General features: G+C 49.4%; 1 protein-coding gene across 4 annotated transcripts in view; it reads left to right on the top strand.

Annotated features, from left to right (window-relative positions):
• Window positions 1–221: 221 nt before the first annotated feature.
• Window positions 222–25,464, top strand: part of SH2D3C (SH2 domain containing 3C) — a 28,635-nt gene continuing 3,392 nt past the window's right edge. The window contains exons 1-9 of one of the 4 annotated variants that reach the window (XM_020965553.1): window positions 222–390; window positions 4,004–4,541; window positions 12,721–12,760; window positions 17,176–17,304; window positions 18,275–18,723; window positions 20,179–20,303; window positions 22,576–23,144; window positions 23,613–23,728; window positions 24,196–24,367. In XM_020965553.1, coding sequence (XP_020821212.1) covers window positions 354–390; window positions 4,004–4,541; window positions 12,721–12,760; window positions 17,176–17,304; window positions 18,275–18,723; window positions 20,179–20,303; window positions 22,576–23,144; window positions 23,613–23,728; window positions 24,196–24,367 — 2,175 coding nt within the window. In that variant the 5' untranslated portion in view covers window positions 222–353. Of the gene's footprint in view, window positions 391–4,003; window positions 4,542–4,922; window positions 5,738–7,084; window positions 7,336–12,720; window positions 12,761–14,405; window positions 14,659–17,175; window positions 17,305–18,274; window positions 18,724–20,178; window positions 20,304–22,575; window positions 23,145–23,612; window positions 23,729–24,195; window positions 24,368–25,464 lie in introns of those variants that run through there. The other 3 variants (XM_020965554.2, XM_020965556.2, XM_020965555.2) reach the window with 3 other exon arrangements.

Here is a 25,464-nt window from a genome sequence, read left to right on the forward strand (position 1 = left end):
GTCCTTTCCAGGCCCTGAGGATGCTGCGGTCTCTTCTTCTGCTCCCTCCCCTTCTGCTGGCCCAAGCCGAGGAGGCTGCCCGGGGGAGGCAAGCAGGGGCCAGGGGCTGGAGGAAAGGTCTAACTCCCCTCCCCCCTCCCCCTGCTGAGAGGGTGAGGAGGGTGGAGCTGTGGGAGTTTCACTCTGTTTAAAAATACACAGAGGAAGCGAGCTGAGAAAGTGAGAGAACCAGAGAGGGGACGGGGAGAAAAAGGGGAAGGGGCTGGCCCGAGTCGGGGTGTTCCCACGAGCTGATGTGAAGACATTCAAGAGAGGCTTCTGCTCATCTCTCCGGCTCTTCTTGGCCTTCCAAAATGACTGAGGCTCCCAAGAAGACGGGGAAAAAATTCAGTGAGTGTTGGGGTCTTTCTCATTCCCCATTTTTGGTGTCCAGGGAGGGGGAGTTAGAGCGTGTTCATTCAGTTCCAAATACTACCATGGGTTTCCCCTATAGTTGTTTGCATGATGTCTGCTTCCCTCCCTCCTGGAACACACGGAGGTGGCTGTCTAGCCGGCTGCCTCATGGCCCAGGTCACAGGAGCCTAGATCTAGAACTGGAAGGATCACTGAGTCCATCTGATCTAATTCCCTCCTTTTGCAGATGAGGAAACTCAGGTTAAGTGACTTATCCAAGCTCACACTGATAATAACTGGTAGAACTTGAACCCAGGTCCTTTAGCTAAGAAGCTATTTTGCTTTTGACTGTACTGTGCAGGGACAGCAGAGTTGGGAACTACTGAGGCAGAATGGAGAGATAGTGGATAGCTCCTGGTAGCCAGGAGCCAGATTTGAGGAGAATTCTGTTGTAAGCTTTTCAGCTCGACTGTAAACTCCTTGAAAGCAAGGATGTAGCCTGTTTCATCTCTATTTCAAGGGGCCCTGATACGATGCCTTGCTGGCAGTATTATTTACTTGCTCAGTAAATAATAGTTGGTTGATTGAATTTCAGTTCAGTTTACTAGCCATACTCTGAGTGTCTGCTCTGTGCCCAGCATTGTGCCAAGTTTTGTTGGGGATATACAAATTGCTAAGTCTTGGTCCCTGCTCCCAGGGGAGGGAGGACATATCCACAACTAACCAGCTACACCTGGGAGATGCCACAAGAAAGGTAACCACCACCACCACCACCAAAGCAATAATAATAATAGCCAAGTCCATGCCTTCCAAAGCAAATGGGCTTTGAGAGCTCAGAGGAGGAAGCTCCCTGATTCTGGTGGGAGTGCTCCGGGAAAGTTTCAGAGAGAAAGTGGCCTTTGACCTTGACCTTATAAAATATGTAGGAGATGTGGGGTAGGGGTAGAGGATTACAGAGGATGTAGCGGCCTTATTGTAAGGTAGTGGAGGGGACTCTCTCTGAGAGGGGTGATAGGTTCCTGGCTTCCTTGGCTTCCTTCAAGTCCCAGGTAAAATCACACCTTCTTCAAGAAGCTTTTCCCCATCCCACTTCATTTTAAGCCAGTGCCTTTCCTTTGTTGATTATTTCCAGCTTGTCCTGTACACATCTTGTTTGTGCATAAGTGTTTTGCATAGTGTCTCTCCCCCACCAGACTGTGGATTTTTGTGTTTGCCTTTCTTTGTAACCCCTGGCACACAGTAGGCACTTAAAAGCTTGTTGACTGATTGATTGATCCCAGGTAGCGAGTGCCTTCCCAGCATTCCCTCCCCCTCCCCCATGGTGGATGACCTCTCCCATCCCTGGCCTTGTGTATAGTGAGCCTCTGAAAGGTCGTAGATGCCTAGCTTCCTCTATGATAGACAGGACCATCAGTTTCACAGGGCCAGCCTCCCCACCGGATCTGGCTGGAAAAGATAACAGCAACTGAATCTTCAGCCTGGTGGTAATCTGATTGATGTGCGTGCGTGAGTGTGTGTGTGTGTGTGTGTTTGCGGTGGGGAGAAGGTCAGAGACCCTTCTTCCCACTTCCCTGTAGCCTTACTGGGACAGTCTGGCCTCCACTGGGTTAATTACCCCTCCCTCACTTTGCTATTCCCCCCCCAAATCACTCTTCACCCCCTCCATAGAGCTCTTCACTTTCCCGATGCTTCTCATAAACATTGCCTTCCTTCAAGGTCCCAATGGTCTGCCACTTCCTCTGGGAAGCCTTTCTTGATTCTCTCCAGCTATTAGCACTCTTTCCATCCATTTATTTATCTCTGTTATTGCCTGTCACATTCTCTCAGCAGAAAGTAAGCTCTGTGAGGGCAAGGATTTCCTTTTCTGTTTTTGTATCCTCAGCACCTAGCATATGGTCTCATGTACAGATAAATGTTTGACAAATGGAATTGAATTAATCCACATGGTAACCTGGTGAAGGAGGCAAGACAGACCTGTTTTACAGATGAGGGAAACTGAGCCCCAGAGAGAAGTGATTACTGAAGGTCAAATAGCAATCTTCTTGGTCCAGGGCTCTTTCATTTCCTCCCAACTGTTGAACGCCTGAGATTCTGTGTTGGCTTGATTGAGTGTAGATTGCAATGAGTGTGAGGAGTGTGTGTGTGTGTGTTTGTGTGTGTATGTGTGTGTGTATTTGGTTTATTATGGTTTTTGGACTCAGGGTGTGGTCTGGCCAGTGTCATCCCTTGCTAAAGATTTGGAAGGCCAGAGCTGGGGGTATGGAGGCCTGTGAGAACTGGTCAGCTTGGGTAATTCTTGGTGCTCTAGGGAGGGAAAGGAAGCAGAAAATGAGGAGCTTGCCTCTGGCCTAGATTTAGTGATGTGGTTGTGAAGAGGGACAGCCTGGGAGCCAGAGGTCTGTACTCACATACCCCAGGATGTGGGGAGATGTTATCACCCCAGAGCAGGGGTTGCTGGGTGTTAGTGGCCTGGGCGGAGCCTGAGGGGCCCCCAATAGCAGGAAAGGGAGAAAGGCAATCTTCATATTCGTGAGTGGATGCACATTTAGGCATGCCTACACACACCCTCAAAACCGTCTTGCTCACTCATAGCCAGTTATACAGCCTCCCACACAAAGATGCTAAACACTCCCCCCAACACACATACACTTACAAGCCGCTCACACACAAATCCCCCCCCACACACACAGAGGTTTTTAGCCTACACTCATGTTCCCCACTCTCTTTTCCCCTGGTGAACATTTCCTAGAACGGGGATAGGACCATTAGTTATCAGGGTTGTGTACTGACATTTTCATCATAACTTGATGTTGAGATAGGTGGCGTTGTGGTTAGAGTATTGGACCTGAAGTCAGGAAGATCTGAGTTCAAATCCTGCCTCAGACACTTTCTTAGCTATGTGACCCTGGACACCCAGCCTCTATTTCCTCCTCTGTAAAATGGGGACAATAACAGTATCTACCTCATAGAGCTGTAAGGCTCAAATAAGATAATGCTTATAAAGTGCTTTGCAGTCTTTGAAACTCTATGTGATAGCTAGCCTTTATATAGAATTTTACAAATATCTCATTTTGTCATCACCTACAACCTTGGAAGGTAGGTACTATTATTAGGCTCCTATGTGTTACAAAACCAACAGGAATGGAATTTAAAGTAGAATGTTAGAGAAAACTGGAAGAGGTGCTACTATTATCCCCATTTTATAGATAGGAAACTGAGGCAGACAGAGGTTAAGTGACTTGCCTAGGATCACACAGCTAGTAAGTGTCTGAGGTGGATTTTGAGCCTATGTCCTACTGACTCCAGGTTCAGCGCTCTTACGTACAGTGCTCTGGAGATACTTATATACAGGCTAGCTATTATCTTTTTTTAATTTTTTAAAATTTATTTATTTATTTTTTGGCTAGGCAATGGGGTTAAGTGACTTGCCTAGGGTCACATAGCTAGTAAGTGTTGTGTCTGAGGCCGGATTTGAACTCAGGTCCTCCCAAATCCAGGGTTGGTGCTCTATCCACTGCACCACCTAGCTGCCCCCCAGGCTAGTTATTATTATAGATGCCTACATATCAGACACTGAAACCTCTGTTTCTTGTTCATTCACTTTGACCAGAGTTCTTCAAGTTTAAGGCCTTCGGAAGTCTTTCTAACCTTCCCAGGACTTTCACCTTCCGTCGATCCTCTGCACCGGTAAATAGCCAGCGCAGCCTGCAGCCGGATGCCTTTGAGAACACACAAGATGATATGGGCACTGTACCCAAGAGCCCCGGGGCTTATGCCCGGTCCAGTGACATGTACAGCCACATGGGGACCATGCCTCGGCCCGGCGCTAAGAAAGGCAGTCCTTGTCGGCAGGAACAGCAGTCCTGCAAGGAGGAGGGCTCCCCAGCCCCTAGTCTGATGTCCCGGGAGCTGCCCCAAGTCCCAGCTCCGGCCCCTGACCCAGCGTCCCGGGAATTGCCTGACATCCCAGTCTCAGACTCCCCAACAGAAGAGGAAGCGGGTACTCCCGGTGGAAATGTTGCCCTCTGTCCCCTGGGACCCTTGGAGGGCTCCCTAAGAGCACAGCACATGGGCATGGAATTGAAGGCTGGACAGCCTGTGGGAGAAGCTCCCAGAGAGAAAGCCCTGATGGATACTCCATCGGAAAGGTAGGTGCCCTTCTGGAAAGAATGTAGGCAGGAGGAAGGTAGATCTACCCCTTAGAGATGCCGTTGTTGGACCTGTGAGAGACAGCTCAGTGTAATGGAGGGAACGCTAACCTTGGAGTTCCGAGTCCACAGACCTGTCTGCTGCTTCAGGGGATTTGTTCTGTGAAGTTTGGATTCAGTCAAAGGGCCTAGAGGGCCACATGTGGCCTTGGTAGGAGGAGGCCAGGCAGAAGGAATTCTGGGAACGCTATTCATTTACCAAATATTCCTTGAGCAGCTAACGTGTGCATTGTTGAGGGGTGGGGGTGGGAGTGGGGTGGGGAGGGTGAGGATGATAAATAAGAAGTGGCTCCTTCCTTCATGGAGCTCCCAGTCTTGTAGGAGCAGGAAAACTAGCAGGGCCAGCAATGTCTGCTAAGGGTCCAGTGAGTGGTACTGTTTGTGCTTAGAGAGTTCAGGTGAGGGCATGTCATTCGTTCATTTGGTCAGTCACTCACCAAGCATTTATTAAATATTTACTACATGCCAAGCATTGTCCTGGGAATATGAAAAAAGTAAAAAAAACAAATAGTTCCTGCTTTCAAGGAGTATACTTTCTAATGGGGAATACAACATAACACGTAAAAGAGATGTGCAGAGTATAACAAGGTAATCAGGGTGGGCTTCACTGAGGAGGTAGGATTTCATAGAATGTGAGAAATGGGAAGGGCCTTAGTAGCCATCGTATTGGGCCTCCTCATTTGATAGAGGATGAAATTGAGGCCTAGAGAGGGAAAGGGACGGCCAAGGTCACGTAGCACCTGAGCTCTACATCCAGGGCTTTCTGTAGTACTCTGTGATTCCTGCCCTAATCCCGTCACACGCAGGCCCCCTTAGACTGGGGGATGGGGAGGAGGGTCCGAGGGGGCTGACCATTTCCTCCTCTTCTCAGGCTTCAGCTGTCAGTAGCCAACATCCCAGCGTTCCAAGAGCTGGGAGGAGGTGAGGGGGAGGAACTGTGGGCAGGACAGCTGGAGGGGAGGGCTTCCTAGCTCCAGCCCAGCCTCCAAAGTTCAGCCCAGCTGCTCAGTCGCCTGGGAGAGAGGGACTGGAGCAGAGGGGCTAGAAGGTTTCTCTGGCTGGAGCTGGAGAGCCAGAAACCGAAAGAGCCAGATGACAGAAGTGGGCAGGCGGTACCACACCACGGGCCACAGAGGGTGAGTAAGCTGGGCCCGGCTGGGAGTGATAGGTAATGGGGCAGCAGGAGAGAACCGGCTCCTCTGCATCACGGAATCGGCCGGACTCAGATTTAAGGTACAATGCTGAAGCAAGCTGGACAGGCCATTTGGGATCAATGGGACCAACCTGCTCATTTTAGAGATGGGGAAACTGAGGCCCAGAAAGGAGAAGTAGCTTACCCAAGGTCACACTGGAGGAAGAGAATAGTAAGGGGACAATCGTGGACAAGAGAACCGGGCATCCAGATATGCCCACATCTGCCCCAAGAGTCTAGATATACCAGACACCTCTCCTTTTGATTGTCTAAGAGGCCACAGCCCACTGCCAGCTTGAAAGGTCTCAGGCATTCACTCTTGCAGAGGAGAGGCTTCTGAGTAATTTGGAGCACCCCTTCTTCCAGCAACGGGGCATGTAGCGAAGGATCGGCAGGACTACATCACAGGACTGCCCGGGTCCTGCGCCCCTGGGTTGTCCGTTTCTCAGGCCCCTGCCCAGGTCCTCATTTCCTCCTCCACTTCCTAGCCCTGTGCCAAGATCTCATCAGTCCCAAGAGTGTTGAAAACAGCAAACCCACTTTAGTTTCCTGTTGGTGAACTTGGGGAAACCTGCATAGCACAGAAAGCTGGAGACCAAGGCCTTAGAATAGGATCTGAGGGCCATGGTCTCTGGAGTCCTGGCCTTAGGAAGCACCCTGGGCTCTCTGACATTTTTTTTTTTGGGCTAGGCAATGGGGTTAAGTGACTTGCCCAGGGTCACACAGCTAGTAAGTGTTATGTGTCTGAGGCTGGATTTGAACTCAGGTCCTCCAGAATCCAGGGCTGGTGCTCTATCCATTGTGCCACTTAGCTGCCCCCCTGACATTTCTGATAGCATTTCACGAGGCCTCAGTCTCCCCTTACCCCCATCCCCACCGCCTCAACATGCTTCATCTTCGATTAGATGATTCTTAGGTCCCTTTGAATTTTAAAATCCAGTGAGTCTTGCCCAGAATAGATCTCCTGGTTCTGAGACCCTCAGGGCCCAGTCTCAGACTCGGGTGTGGAGGGAATGGGACCCAGGTATTCATCCCTCCTGGTCCAGTGAGTCAGATCCTGCCTGGTGTCTGAGTCGAGGTCCCCAGGGCAGATCACAGGATTTACACTTGGTGCTCAAGACCACCACCCTCTGAGAAGGAAAAACTGAGGCACAGAAAAAGGAGGGCACCGGACCGAGGTCAGACAGAGATAGTCAGTGGTGGTACCCACCTTCTGTCTCCAAATCCAATATTCTTCCCATTTTACATCAGCCTTCTCCATCCTGGCCTTATCCCTCTGCATTCCCCCCTCCCCTCCCTAGGCCCAGGCTGCCCCTGGGAGGGGAGGAAGGAAGGTGAAGAGGTGAGGGCTTCAGAACTTCCTCCCTATCCCTCTCCATGAATGTCCCAGCGGAACCTGCTGCTGAGGTCACCCAGTGAGGAGGGGGAGGGAAGCCTCCAAATAAAACTAGGTTCTGGTCATCCCTTTAAGGAATCACTGAAGCTGAGGATGCCCAGGAGAAGTATTCCTTTCCCTCTTGGCAGGGAGGGCAACAGGAACAGGTACTGGGTATCCTTTAAGAAAAGTATTTAGATTTTAGAATGCCAGAGCTGGAAGAACTCTCCCATACAGAGATGGGAACTGAGACCCAGAGAGGGGTGGTAACTCACCCAAGGTCACACAGCAAGTCACTGATAGAACTAGGACTTGAACCCTTGACTTGTGATCCTTATCCAGTGACCATTCTATTATGCTAGAGATCTCAAAGTATAGCCCAGAGTCTAGACTTAATAAAAGGATTTGTTCTATGAAGTTTGGATTCAGTCAAAGGGCCACACTTGAGGACCTAGAGGGCCACATGTGGCCTCAAGGCCTCAGGTTCCCCACCCCTGGTCTAGACCAGGAGCCTTTCACCTGGTATCCACAGACAGATTTCGGGGAGTCTATGAACTTAGATAGGAAAAAAATGACATCTTTATTTCTGTACAATTTATTTTCTTTGTAATCTTACAACTTTTATTCTATGCATTTAAAGACATTATTCAGAGAAGGGATCCGTGGGCTTCATCAAAGGTGCCCATGACATAATTTACTCCCCATATTCCCTCCTAGGCTGGGATGGGTGACCTGCTTGAACTAAAAGGGAGACTGGGGACCTACGGAAGGGCAGGGTCATGCTCAGGGTCATCAGTAGTGTGGTGAAAATGAATGGGACCTGGTCATTCATTCCCTGGTCTATTGTGTCCAACCCTAGCTGGCCCCTTAGAAGAGGTCCAGAGTCTGAACTACAGCTCCCACCTCAGGAGGATGGAGGGTTGGGGGCAGGGGGAGTTCTGGTTCCCCCTCCCTCATTGCTATTTGGAATGTTGATTCCTGTCCAAGAATTCCCCAGCCCCCAGGAGTCCCACAGTCCCGACCCTCTTGGTCTCTTGGGATGACGTCAGTAATAGGGCATCTGTTAGCGATTACCAGCTTTTGGGGAGGGGGGTGAGACTGAAGAGGAGGGTATATTTCCAGCCGTCCTGTCCCCAGGCTGTGAGTGTTGGGGTGGGGGTGGATGTTCCAGAAGGCAGCCCTCTTTGCCTCAACCCCCAGCCCAGGACTCAGGGGCATGACGGCTGGGGCCTGTCAACTGGAAGGCCACCCCCCTCCCTCCTCGCCTCCCCAGCCAGCTGCCCTCCTGCTCCCAGCATCCTGCCTTAGCTCCCTCCTCAGCTTTCTCACAATCCCTGAGACCCTCAGACAGCTCTGACTGTGGGAATCTTCAGGGCTGGGGCTGGGGAGTGGGGAGGAGTTGTCTTGCTTGGAGGACTCTGGAGTCAGATTCCTTGGCATTCAGGTTTCCTATATCCCTGTCTCCACTTAGAACCACTTAAGCGGGTGACATGGATCTCAGCCTCAAGAGACCAAGTCTTGGCCAGCTTTCTCCTTATTCCTAGTACGGCAGATTACCCTACAATCTGCACCCCCACACACACCTTCAAAACACACAGACACACACTCACGCTGCTTTGGCTACTGCTACATCCAGACCCATCTCCCCTCTCCCATGGGATTTGGAGTTGATGCAGGCTCCAAGAGATTGGCCCTGCCTGAAATCTTAATCCATTGGATAAAGAAAGGGAGCATTGACCTGACAGTCAGGAGAACAACGTAAAGTAGTGGTGGGTAGAGGGATAGATTTGGAGTCAAGAAGATCTGAGTTCAAATCCTACCTCCAAACCTTACCAGCTTTTTAACTCCAGGCAAGCTGCATATTCTCTGAGCTTCAGTATCCCCATCTGTAAAATGGGGATATCATACCATATAGCAGTGGTGTCAAACTCGAATAGCAAGCAGGGCCACTAATCCATATATAAGGATCCTTGAAGGTGCATATTAGTTTTAAAATGTAATATTATCTGTGTTCTATTGTATTTTTATTTATTTTGTTAACTACTTCCCAATTACATTTTAATTTGGTTCAGGCTGGCTGGAAAGTGTTGTGGGCCATACGTAGCCTGTGGGCATGTGTTTGACCCCTCTGCCTTTCAGGGATATTGGCAGGCTTAAATGTGATCATCTATGTAAAGTGCTTTGCAAATTTGAAAGCACTCAATAAATGCCAGTTATTACTCTTTGAGCCTCAGCTCTGCCATTTATGTGTCCTTGGGAACATTACTTCAGATCTCTGGGCCTTACTTTCCCCATCTTTAAAATGGGTGGGTAACCTCCAATACCAAAGTTTACATGTTGGCCCCTGATGGAAAACCAGGGGCATATGATGGAAGGACGTCCCTGCCCATGTAGGGGCTGCCTTCCATCTCTGATTTCTGTGGTCATTAGTCCTCCATGCCCATGCCATCTCCCAGATCCCATCTGGCTTGGCTCCAAGAGCTTTAAAAATGCAGTTGGTACTTCTCTGGGCCTCACTGTCCTCATCTATTATGTGGGAAGAGTAACACTTGCTCTGTTGACCTCAAGGGATCTTTGTTAGGTCAAATGAAATAATGGGTGCCAAAGTGCCTGGCAAACTTCAGAGTGCTGGACAGACTAAGGTATTTATTATTGATATCCTCTCCCAGCCTCCTGTGATGCTGAGAGACTGGGATCTGTATGGGTAGCAACGATTGTGAGAGGTCGCTGTTCTCTGGGAAGGATTCAGGTCTAAGGGTCATGGTAGTCAGAAAAAGGTCAGGTGGTGCTGAGCAAGGAACACAAAAATGCCTCGCCTCTGTGTTTCTCTGACCTCACAGGGAAGCCAGCCACATGGGGAAAAACTGAGCTTCCTCTCTCTTTATCAGCCAATCAGCATTGTTGATAGGTGACTGCTATGTACCAGGCACTATGCTAGGTGCTGCAGCTACAAAGAAACAAACAACAATTCCTCTTCTCATGGAATTCAGCTTCCCTTGGCTGGGGATGAGTCCAGCATCAGGTCTCCCTGGTGATGGTGAGACTGAACTTCTCAACTGTCAATCCCCCAAACTACAAAGGTCCCTACAAACTCCCAAATACAAAGGCCCCATGACGTCTGGTACAGACACATTGGAGAGAATGAGGAAGAGCTGAGCCGGTGCTGTGACAGACCTAGTTGTCTCCGACCTTGAGACACACTCTATGGCCAAGCCCACAGCTCCCGGTGTAGTTGGGAACACAACTGCAGACACACACTCACACAACACAGGACCTCCTGGCATAACACAGAGATGCAGAAGTCACCCAGATTCCTAGGGCCACACTAGGCTGCCTCAGAAAAGCTCCCCTTGTTTTCTTTGCTACGGGGTTCTCCCGTGGATAGTCGGTGAGTGTCCAAGTAAAAGGGAATAGCCAGCGTGATAAATACCAGCCCAGAAGCTTCTTCAACATGAAAGTGGCACATACTCTACAATGCTCAGATGAATGAATGAATGCACGAATGAATGAATGAGGCATCAGACTTTCCAAGAGAAGATCTCCCTTCTGGCTTTTCTTTCTGGAAAGCTACTTGATGACCATTTCAGATGTGATGACCACCCAGAATGTGGCAGATGGGCACTAGGAGAAACCTGGAGTTTCTGGGATTCTTTCTTTCACCAAAAGGAAGATCTCATCTGGGCTATTCACAGAAGACTCTGGTCTCTCCCCTTCACTAATTCTTGGATGACATCCCTGAGTCTTAAGAACCTTCTAGATACTCTAGTGACCCTTTTACTCAAAGACTGGGGACGAGGACAGGAAGTGGCCACCCCTTGACACCCCTTGGCGTAAGTCCAGATAGAACGAGGACAGGAAGATCCGCTCTTTTCATTGTCTCCTTCTTCCCAGGTCAGCGGCTAACTTGCTGAAGGAATTGGGGCTGGTTCTTTCTTTCTCCCTTTCAGGCCTCCATTTTTCCCTTCTCATCCACGCAGAGAGTCATCTCACTCTAAAAGCTGAAGGAGAAACATCAGATTGAAAAGTGCCATGAGCTCTCTGCAAAGGGGGAAATGGGTTATTAAAACTACTTATCAGCATGGTTATTTCAGCTAACGAGGGAATTAGCAAGCATTAATAATCAAAATAGATTGGCTCATGTGATCAATCAATGTAATTAATGCTGATTAATCAAATAATTAATTGAACTGATTTATCTCAACCTTTGCTATTGTTGAATAATTGAGCACCTTGTGAGTATACAAAATAAAAATATAAAAATAGATGAATGGAGCCAGCTCTTTTAAATAATTACTATGCTTAATTAATGGAGCTGATTTTTTAAAACATGATTTTTTTTTATTACTGGATTTGATAATGCTGGAGAAGAATCAAGTGAAAATACAGCAACTGAATTAATCTGGATAGATCATATTTGTATTTGAGCAAAAGGAGGCCTTGGAGTCATCCTTCTCTTTTTAAAGACTTGGAAACTGAGGCCTAGTGAGGGGAAGGGACTTGCTCATTATCTCAAGGCCAGTGAGTAATCAAGCTGAGCCTGGAAGCAGGTTTCCTTGCAGGATGCAGCCCAGCGTTCGTGCTTCTGCCCCTTCTGTCCGCCTCGGACTCATTCTACAGCCTCATGGGGCCTTGACCCTCAGACTCAACAGCTGTTTCTTGGCCCTGTCTGCCCTTCTGCCTTCTTGAACTCCTCAGGGCTTTGCTCTTGAGCCACCAGGCCCTAGGTGGGAGGAACCTAGGCAGGAAAAGCCAGAGGAAACACTTGTTCGATCCCGATGTCCCAGGCCCTCCCTGTTCCCAGAAGTGGAAGGATATCCGGACCTGAATGGCCGGAAACTGTAGGATGAACCACCTCACCCGGGAAAAACAGGGTGGGGTTGGAGAGGTAAGGGAATGCTTCATTCTATCTCCCTGCCATATACCCTAAAGAGGGGATGTGGAACCATGCAGAACATTCCTCTGTCTACCTTAGATGACTGTCTGTGGCTAAACTATAGGATGAAGAATTGGGTTCCAAGGTTGGGAAGGACTTTCTGTTGCTACTCATGGTGGGGAGTGGTAACTTGAATCATTAAATGATAGAGCAGAAAGGGAATGTAGCTGTGAACCAGGCCATCTCCCTCAGTTCATACATGGGGAAGGGGGACTAGGTCCAGAAAAGGATGGAGACTGGCCCAAAGTCAAATAGCATATGAATAGAGTCATGAGATTTTAGAGTCATCACAAAGGCAGGACTAACACCCAGGTGTCTTGACACCCAGCTTGGTGCCATTACACCCCTGTTTCAAGAGAGGTTACTGAGAAAGGTTCAGAATGTATCTGTTTAGTAGCCCAGATATAGTCCTGGCTACAGAGGGAGATATCTTAGCCCTTACCATCCTTAGCCCCTCTCCTTGCTCACCAATCCTTCAATCAACAAGCATTTGTTAAGTGCTATTGTGTGCCGAACAAATACTTCAGAGGGGTCCTCTGACTGAGACAGCTTGGTGGGGTCTGGGTGGATGCACAAGTGGCGATGGTTGGGAGCACTCGCTTTCCTCTGTTCTTTGCAGTGTCCATACTGGTCTGGAGTCAGGAGGGGACTATGTGAAGGTGAGTACTCCATTGTCTTTCTTTCCCTTTTTCCATCATCTGAAAGTGAGGAAAGGGCTAGTAGTAGGGCGGGGCTGGAGGAAGTTGTATAGGTCTTAGAGTAGTGGGTTACCCCTTTCCAGTATGAAGCCTCAGAGAAGACTTGAGAAAACATAGAACCATAGAACAGTGGGAAGAACACCAGCCCTACAGAACAGTCCGGCCTCTGAGATTCCCTGTATGACCTTAAGCTCCCTGGGCCTCAGTTTTCTGATATATAAAGTGAGGGATGTTAGTCGAGGTCCCTTCTGGCTCTAGATTTATGACCTTTTTATGAAATCTCAGAGCTGAGATTAGAACCCAGATCTCCTGACTTCCAGCCTTGTTAGCTCCTTTCACCACCTGCCAACTGTTCCTTATACTTAAGATGAATTGAAGGAGGAGAGATGACAGGATGATGAAGAGTCTGGAAGACATATGAGCAATAATCTGGAAGAGGGAGATAGCTTCATCACATGGGAGAGAAAACACAGGCCAGAAGAAAAACCAAGGCAGAAGTTACAGGGAGGCAGATTTCAGCTCAGGAGAGGGAAGGACAATTAGAGCTGTCCAGCAGTGGAAATGGGCAGCCTCACTGGGTAGTACTGGAGGTAATGGGATCATAGGTTTGGAGCTGGAAGTGACTTTAGACATCATCTAGTCAAACCCCATCATTTTTACAGATGGGGAAACTGAGGCCTAAAGGAGGGCAGATGACTTGCCCAAGGTCACATGGGCAGTGAAATGGCAGGATATGAATCCCAGACCCTTTGACTTGTCCCTTGACAGCAGGGATTGTCTTCTTTTTTTTTTTTGTATCCCTAGCACTTAGCACAGTGTCTAGAATATAGTAGGTGCTTAATAAATGTTTATTGACTGACTGACTCCAAATCCAACATTCTTTTCACTGTAACTTCTGTCAAACATCACTTGTTATTGAAGGGTTACTGCACTGAAAGGAAGCTCAAATAAAATTATTATTATTAATAATAATAATAAAAATTAAAATCACACTAAAAGGGAGGTTTACTAAGTGACCTTTACTTAGTTCCAGAATTCTAAAATTCTATGCTTCTAATATTCTAAAATTCTGTATAAAAGGCCTATTGTGAGTCCCTTTGTAAGGCAGAGTCCCTTAATTTATTCTTTTAATGCAAATAGGATTTTTTTTTAAAAAAAAATTCATTACAGTTGATTGATTCTGAACTCACTCCTTCAATAAGATGTTCAAGGCTAGGAGTGTGTTTATGTAGGGGAATCTTTAGCGCTACGCCCCCCCCCCCGACAAATAGAGCACGAAATGCCCTTAGCCGTTCTCCCTCCAAGACCCCACTATAAAGTTCTCTTAGGGGGTTCTCTCGTCAGCTCCCCCAGAGCCCTCCCCACATGGTAATTCCTCCTAGGGGCATGACTGCAGAGCCTAGGAGACCCGGGATGGAGCTGGCCAGCACTCCGGGAAGGAGAAAAAGGAAGGGGGATGTAAGAGAGGAGAGGGAGGAGGGGGCGAGTCTGGAGGCAGGCTGAGGGAGGAACAATAGCCCCCTCCCCTCTCCCTGGCTGGCTAGGGGGGTGGGGTCTCCCCGCCCCTCCCTCCCTCCCCCCACCTCCCTGCTCCTCCCCTAACAAGGAGATGAGGTAATTGAGGAAGAGGCACAGACCCAAGCTGAGCGGCTGCTGGTGGCCTCAGCCCTGGTCCCAGCCCAGCTCAGACACTATCAGTGCGCCAGCCCCCTACCACCTTGCTAACCCCAAGTGAGTCCTTGGGCTCCTGCTGCCCCCGGGCCCAGAGCCCAGAGCGGCCAGCGATGACGGAGCGCTGCAGCCTGTGGAGTGCCCTGTCAGCGGCGGCATGCTGCTTCTACCGGGGCTCCTTCGTGCAGGTGAGGGGTCGACGGCTGGTGGGAGGGAGGCAAGAGGATGCCCTTTGCCTCAGGGCTTCAAGGGGTCAGGTTGAGTAATATCCTGGACCAGGGGCCAGTTGTCTAGGAGCCGAGGCAGCTGAGGACACCTCAGGGTTGTTTCTATAAGGGGACAGCGGTGGTAGGCAGGGGACCATGTCATTCTTAGTATGTGTTGTGAGGCTTGTGGCTGATAGGGGACCCCTCTTGTCTATTGGCTGCATGTTTGGGGTCAGAAGAGACAAATGGGTGCTGCCCACTTGGTGTGTAAGGGGTTGGGTGGGTGAACCTACTGCGGGGCTGGCTGGTCTGCCGCAAGGTGAGGGAACGGGAGGATCTGCCCCCATCCAGAAAGGAGAGGGTGCTGCTCTCTCACTGACCCCCATCACCAAGCTCAATGTCCTTGTCACTTGTGGGTGACAGGGGGAACACTCTCCATTCCTTCTGCCTCCCCCACCCCTTTCCCCTGTGGATGGAGGATCTGGAGGGAGCAGCCCCATCTCCAATTCTGGTTTCAGGAAACCGGTCTGTGCCTCCCCCGGTGCCAGCTCATCCTGCAGAACTAGAGTTCTATGGGTCAGAGGGAGGCAATGGGGTCACTGTCTCCTGCCAAGTGGCCCTTGATGCCCAGAAGGAGTTCCCTTCTACCGTAGCCCCTTCCCCTCTACAGCCAATCTGAAGCTCTGAGCCCCTTCAAACTTGGGGAAAGAGAGTACAGTAGGGAAGGAGGGAAGTGTTCCCATTGTATCCAGAAGGCTCTGATCTCTGGTTTCTGTCCTGTGGCCATGCTGGGGGCAGGAGAGCTGGTGAGAAAAAGCAATGGGGCTTGGGACTGGGCTGGTGCTTAAGTGCAAACCACTTACCTGCCCTTTGGAGAATTGCCTGGGGTAGGAGTAGGGGTTGGGTTTGGACTGTTGCCCCAGCAAGCACTGTCACATCTGAGGCAGGGATCTCTGAACCCAGTCTGGCTAGTGCAGGTATGGGACTAGATCCTAGCATGAAAGAGTTAACCAAGAGCCAAGGAGCCAGGGGAGGGGGAGGACCTCAGTCTCCCTGGATGAGCATCAATCTTGGATGTGTTAGGCTTCCATAGGGTTGGGAAACTGAGGCACGGGAAGGGTTAAAAAAGAAACCAAGTGGAAAAGGGGGGCTAGACAGGAGGAGACTAGTCACATACCCCCAGTCATTGCTTTGCCATCTTCCCTTCACTTTACCATTTAGGCTCCAGCCTCTTTCAGGGAGACAGAGACCTGATCATTTCTCCCTTTCCCTGTTTCCCCCTCTCTCTCTCACACACGCTCATCCCTGAGCCCTGCATGAATGACTGGCCCCCATCCAGCTGACAACAGCATCCCTGAGGCCCCAACCAATCACACACCAGCAAGCTGGGAAGCAGTGAGATCATCTCTGGCCAATGACGGGGCAGAGAGCGGATGCAGCACCGGGGACTCTCCTCTTTCCATCCAGTCAGGCCTCCAGCATCCCCTCCTCCCCTAGACTCTAGGGGCATAAACCCTCTGGGTTTAATGTAAGGACCCCTAAGGACAAGGAGGTGATAGGAACAAAGGTGTTCCCCTACCCTAAGCTTTAGGGAGATCTTTTCAGCTGTAGTCTGCATGGGCTGGGTCTGTCTGTCTTCAAACTCTTCACTCAGAATGTCAGAGCTGGGACAAGCTAAGGTTCAGAGTGGATCTGTGACATAAGGTGATAAAGCCCATCTGTAGAACAGACCCTGTCAAAAGCTCATTTGCACTGACACATATTGTCTCCCTTAGTTCTCTGGGTCTTGAATTTTGGAATGGAGTTGCTTAAAGCAATGACCAAGATAGAGGCTGGACAGGGGAAGATTTCAAGATAGAAATTTCTTTTGCATCCTCCCTCCAAGCTAAGTCAAGGCAGCTGCTTTTCTTCCTGTCCTATCCTGATAAGGGAAATAAGCAACCCCTCATCTCCCTCCCTCCTGGTGCTATTCTCCCAGGCCCTAGGTCTCTCCAGGATTCCGTCAGCCTCCAGCCCACTGGGGATGGAAAAGCCAAGAATAACCTGTCGAAGTTCACACCTGTGGCAGGAAAAGCGGAAGGAGGGAGGACCAGGGCATCAGGTGTCAAATTGTAATAACTGGAGAGAAAGAAAAGGCATATAGATGTAGTGAGAAGAGGGCTGGCTTACAGTCAGGAGCTCTGGTTTTGGAAAATCCTGGCTCTCCCACTAACTCTCCATGTGACCTTGGGAAATCCCTTTCTTTCCTTGGGCTTCTGCTTTATCATCTGGTAAATGTGAATCCTCATTTCTGCCCCGCCTATATCCTAGGATGACCTTCTGTATGGGAAAGCTCTTTCCAGAGACAATCGAGGGATTCTCCTTATTGGGGAAATCATCTTCCAGACACTAGGCCTCAGTGTCTCCAGGGATGGGGGAAGCCATTTGCAAAGGGATCAGATAGGAGGATGTGAGGAATTCCCTATCTGCGGCTAACACCCCCTGTCTTTCTTTTCCCAGTTCTCAAAGGAGAAGTACATATTGGATTCTTCCCCTGAGAAACTTCACAAAGAACTGGAGGAGGAGCTCAAACTGAGTAGCACTGACCTCCGAAGCCACGCCTGGTACCATGGCCGCATTCCCCGAGAGGTGAGTGGGGGCCCATATGCCTGGGGCCTGGCTCTGGCTCTCAATGAGCTGTGCCCAGATGAGCCTAGCTTCTGGTGATTTAAAAATGGTTCTTGCATTTACATCTGCCTGGATGCAGGGGAAGAGATGAAAGTCTGAATGTGGTGGTTGTCAGAGCTGTGTGGAAGGATAGGATTAGTGTGGACTTTCCCACAGCCTGGGGTCATAGGTTCCTGAAAGAGGAAGGAGCTGGGCTTTCTGTAACTGATGCTTCTACCTCCCAGCCTTCTGTTGCAGCCCTGGTCCCCTGGTATATATCACACTCACAAGATAGAACTTGCTCATGGACTTGAAAAATACAATTCAATAATATAATCTGTGCAGACTTCCTAGTGTAGGAAGAAAACTTCCGTGTATGCAGAGTGAGGTTTGTGTGAGCAACAGTCAAACAGTTGCTTTATATAGCATGCCCCCAAGAGTGCCCTCTCTAGGGAAGTGCTCAAACACTGTTTGGTAGTGGTGACGGTCATTGGTGGTGATGATGGTGATAACAATGTGGGCAATAATAGTGGCATAATAATGGGGTTGGACAGTGGCAATGGTGGTAACACTGGTTATGGTAATAACAATAGTGACAAGCATACTTATGGAGGTAATGACAAGAAGGCTGATGATGGAGAAGTGAAGGTGGTGAAGTGACTGATAGAAGTGATAATGAGGATGGTGGCAGTGATAAAGATTTAGTGATGCTGGTGATATGGGAACAGTAGTAGTGATGATGGTGGTGGCAGTGGTGACAATAATGTTGATTATGATGATATGAGTGTGGACATGTCTGACTCCCTTCTCCCCACCCCCACCCAGACACTTGGCTCTGAATGTGAACTTCCTCGGCCCCATGTACCCTGGGTCTTGATATCAACATGACCCTGCCCTTCTCTCCTCTCTTCCCTTTTCCCAAGTACCGGCTTCTGAATACGTTTCTCCACAGGTCTCAGAGAGCCTGGTTCAACGGAATGGTGACTTCCTCATCCGCGACTCATTAACTAGCCTTGGTGACTATGTCCTTACCTGTCGCTGGCACAACCAGCCCCTGCACTTCAAGGTCAACAAGGTTATGGTGAAGGCCAGTGAGAACTATACCCATATCCAATACCTCTTTGAACAAGAGAGCTTTGACCATGTACCTGCATTGGTCCGTTATTATGTGGGAAGCCGCAAGGCTGTGTCCGAGCAGAGTGGAGCCATTATTTATTGTCCCATCAACCGCACCTTCCCCCTGCGTTACCTGGAGGCCAGTTATGGGCTTACTCACAGCAAATCTGGGGGCCCTGCCAGCCCCTCCAGCCAGAAGGGAGGCCACATGAAGAGGAGGAGTGTCACCATGACCGATGGGCTGACAGCAGACAAGATAACCAGGGGCGAGGGCTGCCCTACCAGGTAAGGGGCCTGCAGCAAATCACTTCTCCTTCCTCTCAGTTTCTCCCTCGGTAAAATGTAGCAATTGATGATATCTGAGGTGCCTTCCAGCCTTGGCATTCTATGTTCAGTGGCTCTATGCTACCCACCAGTGTGCTTACCTTGTTCCTTTGAGGAAGAGAGGATCCTTGTCTGCCTAGACCTGGGCTAAGATGAGATTCTCCTTGATTTCCCAATACCCTCTATCACCTGGTGGTAGAGCTAGGAGAAGGAAGTAGGGTCTTCACCATGAGTCTGTGCATACTCCCATTTCCCCTAAGGAAGGGGATAACAGTACCCAGGACACTGGGCACTGACATAACTTTCTCCTAGGAGGCTTTATTGTGGACAGGACCCAGGCACCTGGATCCTAGGACCCCCTTTTTCTTTCCCAATATATTTTCTTGGTCTCTTCTCAAAGACCTTTCTGTAGTTTATCAGAGAACCCCAGAATCCTTACCCATTGGGACTTAGTCCATGACATGAATGAGAGAAAGTCATTTCTTCTCTGTGCCCCCTAGGTGAGGAGGTACCTCCTTTCATCCTGGGCCTGAGAATGTTGGAAAGGGCCTGGTGCTGCTTGAGCCTAGATCAATCTTGGGTGGGCAGCAGCAGAAATGCTTGTGGCCTGGAATCAAAGGCTGAAGCTCGTGCCAAGAACCACAATGCATGCCATGAAGCCAGGTGCTGGAGAGCATGGAGGCCCTGATGGACTCCAGGAGCTCAGAGCTGGGCCACCTCCCTTTAGCTTCCTCATCACCCCTGCCGGCTTCTCAGCTCTCTCCGTTCCAAAGGAATGGAGTTGAGGTCTGTCCACCCTGGAGCAGGAGGCATAGATGGTGCATTTGGTCTCTTCACTACGTACCTCCTGGGGAAGGGCTCTGGTTTTGCTCTCCAAAGACAGCCAGGCAGATATCCCAAACCCAGGGGTTAAAAACTCTGTGTTATCTGGGCCAGTTTCAGAGAGAGAGGTTGTGTGAGTGAAGGGTTAAGTGAAGGGAAGAAAGGGAGGGATAATGGGATTATGTCAACGAGGTTTCACTCTGAGGAGAAACTGAGGCACACGATCAGGGAGCAACCTTGCAGCCTGATCCTAGAAAGGGGTTCCCCGCTAAGGAGGGGGAGAGTCAATTGCAAACATGCTTCTTGGTCTCACTGGTCTCTGAATGAACCATCCTCCTGACCTCAAACCTCCAATGTTCAGACTTCATAGGATAGAGGAAGGGGATGTGGGAAAGGGAAGACATTCTAGGTTTAGGAAACCTGGACTAGAAGGATGGGGAGCAGAAGATGGAGGCAGGGTAGAGAAGGTCGGGCAGAGTAATGCAGGGGTCCAGGACAAGAGGGCAACACGTGGGGATAGCCAATAGTGGAGGGCACCCAGGTGAGCCAGGTACTGAGCTGAGGGGATGTAATCTGCTCTTCTCTGGTCTGCAGTGTGTCTCTGCCCCCTCACCGTGACGCCATCCGCAACTGTGCCCTCAGCATGGACCAGATCCCAGACCTGCACTCCCCCATGTCTCCCATCTCTGAGAGCCCTGGATCACCAGCCTATAGCACTGGTATGGCCCTGCAGGAAGGGACAAGAAGGGAGAGCTGGCTACCAATAGCCTCTCTGGGCCTCCGACTGTGAATTGTTATCTTGGGGGTGTGTGTGTGTGTGTGTGTGTGTGTGTGTGTGTGTGTGTGTGTGTGTGTGTACGGTCATTATTGCTTCAGTCCTGTGTGAATCTTTTGGTCAGAGAATAGGTGGACCTATCTCTAGACCTGCCTCTCACATCATGTCACCTTCCTTAAAATAGCTGATGTAACAAAATGACTTATTCTTCAAGCTCTCTCAGGACTACAGAATGTATGCACCGTCCAAACCAGCAAACTCCTAGTGGAAATAATTTAAATCAATAAATAAGAAGCCCACAGGAAGGGGAGAGGTATTCAAAAAAGAAAGTTCCTAGAGGTAGCTCCATGTTGTGGTGGATGGTGGGCCAGGCCGGGAGTCAAGAAGAGCTGAATTCAAATCTGGCCTCAGATACTTGCTAGCTGAGTGACCCTGGACAAGTCATTTGACCTCTGTCTGCCTCTGTTTCCTCAACTGTAAGATGGGAATAACAATAGTACCCACCTCCCAGGGTTGTTGTGAGGATCAAATGAGGTAATATTTACAAATCACTTTAGCACAATGCCTGGCACATAGTAGGCGCCATATAAATGCTAGCTATTATTATTATTATTATTTCCAGTGTATTACACACAAGCAGTCCTTCATTGTGCACTTTTTTTTTCAGGCTGCATGGCAAGCCTGTTCACTTTTATTGGCCATAACTGCCTGTGAGTCGGTACACACTGAATGGGACCCTGCTCCTTGAAACATGGTCCCTACGCAAAGGGGACCTGTGAGTAATTTTCAATGCAGAAAAGTTTGGGTTTCCAAAATGTACTCTTTCCTTGTTGAAGCCTTGGGAGGGATTGTTTGCCTTCAGAGTCCAGCAAAGGGAGGAAAGTCTTGGGGGTGGGAGTGGGAAATGTGCCTGGGGACCAAGGGACTAAGGAAGCAGCCTGTTTTTGGACCAAACCTTGGTTTAATCAGTGTTTGCAGCTCCTGGTGAGCAATTTCCTCTACCAATGCATGTTGGAATCTTCTTGTCTTAAGGAGTTAATTGACTAGAGCAGGGGTGGAGAACCTGGGGCCTCTAGGTCAAGTCCTCAACTTTAAGTTTGGATTCAGGACTTGAGGACCTACAGGGCCACATGTGGCCTCCAGGCCCCAGGTTCTCCACCCCTGGACTCAAGCAAGGAAAGCGTAGGTGAATGACACAGAGCTGCACAGCCACTCTGGGTCAGAGGCAGCAGCTAAACCCAAATCTTCCTGATTCCCAAGGGCAGCCTTCTGACTACCTACCCACTCCATTTTTATTTTCAAAACCGTATTACCTAACTTTGTTGTAGATGACTACACTGTGCCTTGTGCAAAGAGGATTCAGCAGATAAACTTCCCTTTTGAAAAACCCTCATATGTGAAAGTTCATCTATCCAGACTTGAGATTTCATTGCTATAAGGAACTATCAGTAGGAAAACTCCCACCACTGTGTAATTTATAGTCTTCAAAGGGTTAGTTGCCTGGGGAACCAGAAGGTCAAGTGATTTCCCCATGACCACACATCTACTTATGTTTTAGAGGCAAGTTTTGAATTCAGGTCTTCCTAACTCATAGGTCAGCCACACTAAGATCTATCCACTAAGCCTATCTCTCAAAGCCCTCTCTTAAAGATTACATGACTCAACAAATACTGTTTACTGTTCTTAAACAAGCCTCCCAAAATAATCATTCTTATTTTAAATACTAAACAACATGAAGTCGCTGAGTGGTCTTCAGTCCTGCTGAGTCTCTTGGGGGCACCATTAATAACTCAAAGGTTAGATATTCTGAATGTCTAGGTTTCAGGGTGTAATGCCAAGCTTGGCCTCAGTCACTTGAATCAGCACCTCCCTCTTCTATGGCAGAGACTGAGGAAGAATGTTTAGCTTGGCCACACCCTTGGTGGGGAGGAAGGCGGACTCACCCTGGGGGTGAAGCAAAGTCAGTTTAACAAATGATGGGAAAGGCATTAGATCCCAGTGTCTGTACCTAAGGTTCTCAGCCTTAGTAACTAACGTTGTAGAAAGAGTACTGATTTGGAGTCAGGACCTGGATTCAAATCTTACTTGGCTACTTATTTCCTGTGTGAAGCATTTTCCTAAACTGTAAAATAAGAAGATTGGGCTAATTGATCTGTAAGATACCTCCCAGTCCCAAATCCTCTGATTCTATGAGTTTTTCCCTTATCTCTCTGCAGTGACTCGAGTAAATGTTCCAGGCATTCCGTCCGCTGGGATGACGCCTGCTTCCCCTGTCATCCGCCGTTCCAGTGAGCCCCAGCTGTGCCCAGGAAATGGCACCAAACCACCTAGCGAGCCAAGCAACAGCGTCCACCCCACCCCTTGTCATAGCTACCGCCAGGCTTCCCCATCCCCATCCCTCAACAGCTACAGTGACCCGGACTCTGGCCACTACTGCCAGCTTCAGCCACCCACAAGGGGCAGCCGAGAACGCATGGCACCTGAACCTCCAACCCGCCTTGGTGGGGTCAAGAGCTATGTAGAACGGCTGAAAGTGGAAGAAGGACAGCATTCCATGGGTGGGCGGGCACCGGAGAATGGACCCCCTGAAGGGGAGCAGGGCGGAGGCTTCGTACTGCCTGTCATAGAGGTGACTTCTTCCTTCAACCCCACCACCTTCCAGTCACTATTGATTCCCAAGGACAACAAACCCTTAGAGACGAGCATCCTTAAGAAGGTGAAAGAACTGCTTGCTGATGTGGATGCCAAGACATTAGCCCGGCACGTCACCAAAGTCGACTGTCTGGTACGGGCTTGAAAGGGGGCAAGAAGGCGGCAGAGCCTGCCTTTCAGCTTTCCCCTGGGGGGCTGCTCAGAGAAGTGGCTTATTCCCCTCCCCCTCCCTCCTCCCCAGGTTCTGCTACTTACAACCCGTGTAACCCTAGGCAAGTCACTTAACCATTTGGAACCTTAGCTTATTGATTTGCAAAATGAGGGGGTTGGATTGGACAACCCCTAAGGTCCTTCTAGCCCAAAATCCTGTGACCCTGTGATTGAACAGGGACACCCCAGCTTTGCCACTAACTAGTTGTGGGACCTTGGCAAAGTCCTTTCACTCTCTGTATCACCCATAACTTATCTGTGAAATCAAGGCTGTGGACTGGATGACCTTCTATAGTTCTATAATTCAGCGATTCCTCTTCCCCTGACCCCTTGCTTCTGGCCCCCTTCCCCAATGAGAGGAGATTAATCAGCTCTCTGGGCATCCCGGCAGGTTGCTAGGATACTGGGCGTTACCAAGGAGATGCAAGGGCTCATGGGAGTCCGCTCGGGCATGGAGCTTCTAACACTCCCCCACGGTCGGCAGCTCCGACTGGACCTGCTGGAACGGTGAGAAGGGGCCTCGGAGGCTGGGTGGGGAGAGGAGAGGTTGGGCTTATATGGGGAATCCCTGGATCTGGCATCCCCAAGATATGCATGTGAGAGCATTTACATCCCAGAGTATCTTCAGGTGCCAGGAGCAGGTGGCCTTCGTCCATGGTATAGGGTCCAGAGCACTGGGTTTGAATTCCGTTCCTGTGCCGTACCACTTACATGCGTGACCTTGGGCCAATTAGGAAACCCCTCTAGTTTTCACTTTATCTATAAATGATTGGTTTGAGCTACATTAGCTATAAGATCCTTTTCCACCCTTGATCTTAGGAGCCTGAGTTTCTAATTTTCCTAGTTCCACCCCTTGTACTCAGCTGACCAATCTCAATTATTCCCAGCTCAAGTAGCCCTTCCTGGCCCTCCCCACCCCCGACCTAGTCATCCCCTCCCTCTTCTCTGACCCACCTCCTTTCATCCTCTCACAGGTTCCACACCATGTCCATCATGCTGGCTGTGGACATCCTGGGCTGCACAGGCTCCACAGAGGAGCGGGCGGCCCTGCTGCACAAGACCATCCAGCTGGCAGCTGAGCTCCGGGGAACGATGGGCAACATGTTCAGCTTTGCTGCAGTCATGAGTGCCTTGGACATGGCCCAGGTAGAGGCTGACGCCCAAGATCTCCCTCCTTCCCTGCCCCCCCAGCAGGCTGGATCACTGTGTGAGGAATTCGCTTAGGTCAGGGCACTCCGGGGTCCTCAGTCTGCCTTGAGCAGTAGCAGCTGAGTGGCTGCATTGCCTAAGAGAAGTGCACAGCTAGCTGGGAATTTCAGTGTAGGGTGGGGGGCAGACTAATTCCTCTGCACCATCTGTAAATCTAATGAGACCAGTATAGAGCAGGGGAAATTGATTTGGAATTAGAGGAGCTCAGCCATTCCAACTCTAAATCCTATTTTAAGACAACAACAACGACATTTTAAATGCACTGAAAGGTACTTTAGAGAGGCAGTCTGGTATAGGGGAGAGAGGTTTAAGTCTTACTATTTGACAGTGGGCAAGTCCTATTCTTGGACGTGTCACATAATCTCTCAATGCCCCAGGTAGATCGTCCAAGATTATAAAACAAAAAGCAGATGCAGAACTGGATTGGTAAAAGGGATGGGTTCTCTATCCTAAAGAATGCACCACACCAAGGGCAAGTCTTACTGTTTTAAGGAAATTCAAACCGGCATCTTCTTGTCAAAAAGAAAAATGCTTTTGTAACGTAAATGATGAGTAACCTTCCTTCCCTTTCCCCACCCATCCCCACCCTTCTCCTGTTAAATTGATCCAGTTTTGTAAATCTGGATTTCATCATATTAAGGGCTTGAAAGGCATAGCTGGATAGGGTTCTGGCCTTGGAATCAGGAAATCTTGGGTTTGAGTTCTAGCCTCTAACACATACAAGCTGTGTGATGTGGAGAACTTCTCAGTGCCCTAGGTACCTCTCTAGAGTGGTGTCAAACTCAAGTGGAAACAGTGGCCACTAAACCATACATGAGGATCCCTGTGGGCCATGCATTGACTTAGAAAACATGTTGACATTACCTATATCTTAATGTACTTTTATTTATTTTGTTAAATATTTCCCAGTTACACTTTAACCTCGTTCAGGCCCAAGGTTCCTGCTCTAGACAATAAGGGACAGAGTAGTTGTGCCCTTGTGTCATGAAAGGACTGCCCTCCACTGGTAGAACCACAAATCTGGACCCAAAGTA

This window comes from Phascolarctos cinereus, unplaced genomic scaffold, assembly GCF_003287225.1.
Source record: "Phascolarctos cinereus isolate Bilbo 61053 unplaced genomic scaffold, phaCin_HiC Scaffold_2;HRSCAF=192, whole genome shotgun sequence".
NCBI lineage: Eukaryota > Metazoa > Chordata > Mammalia > Diprotodontia > Phascolarctidae > Phascolarctos > Phascolarctos cinereus.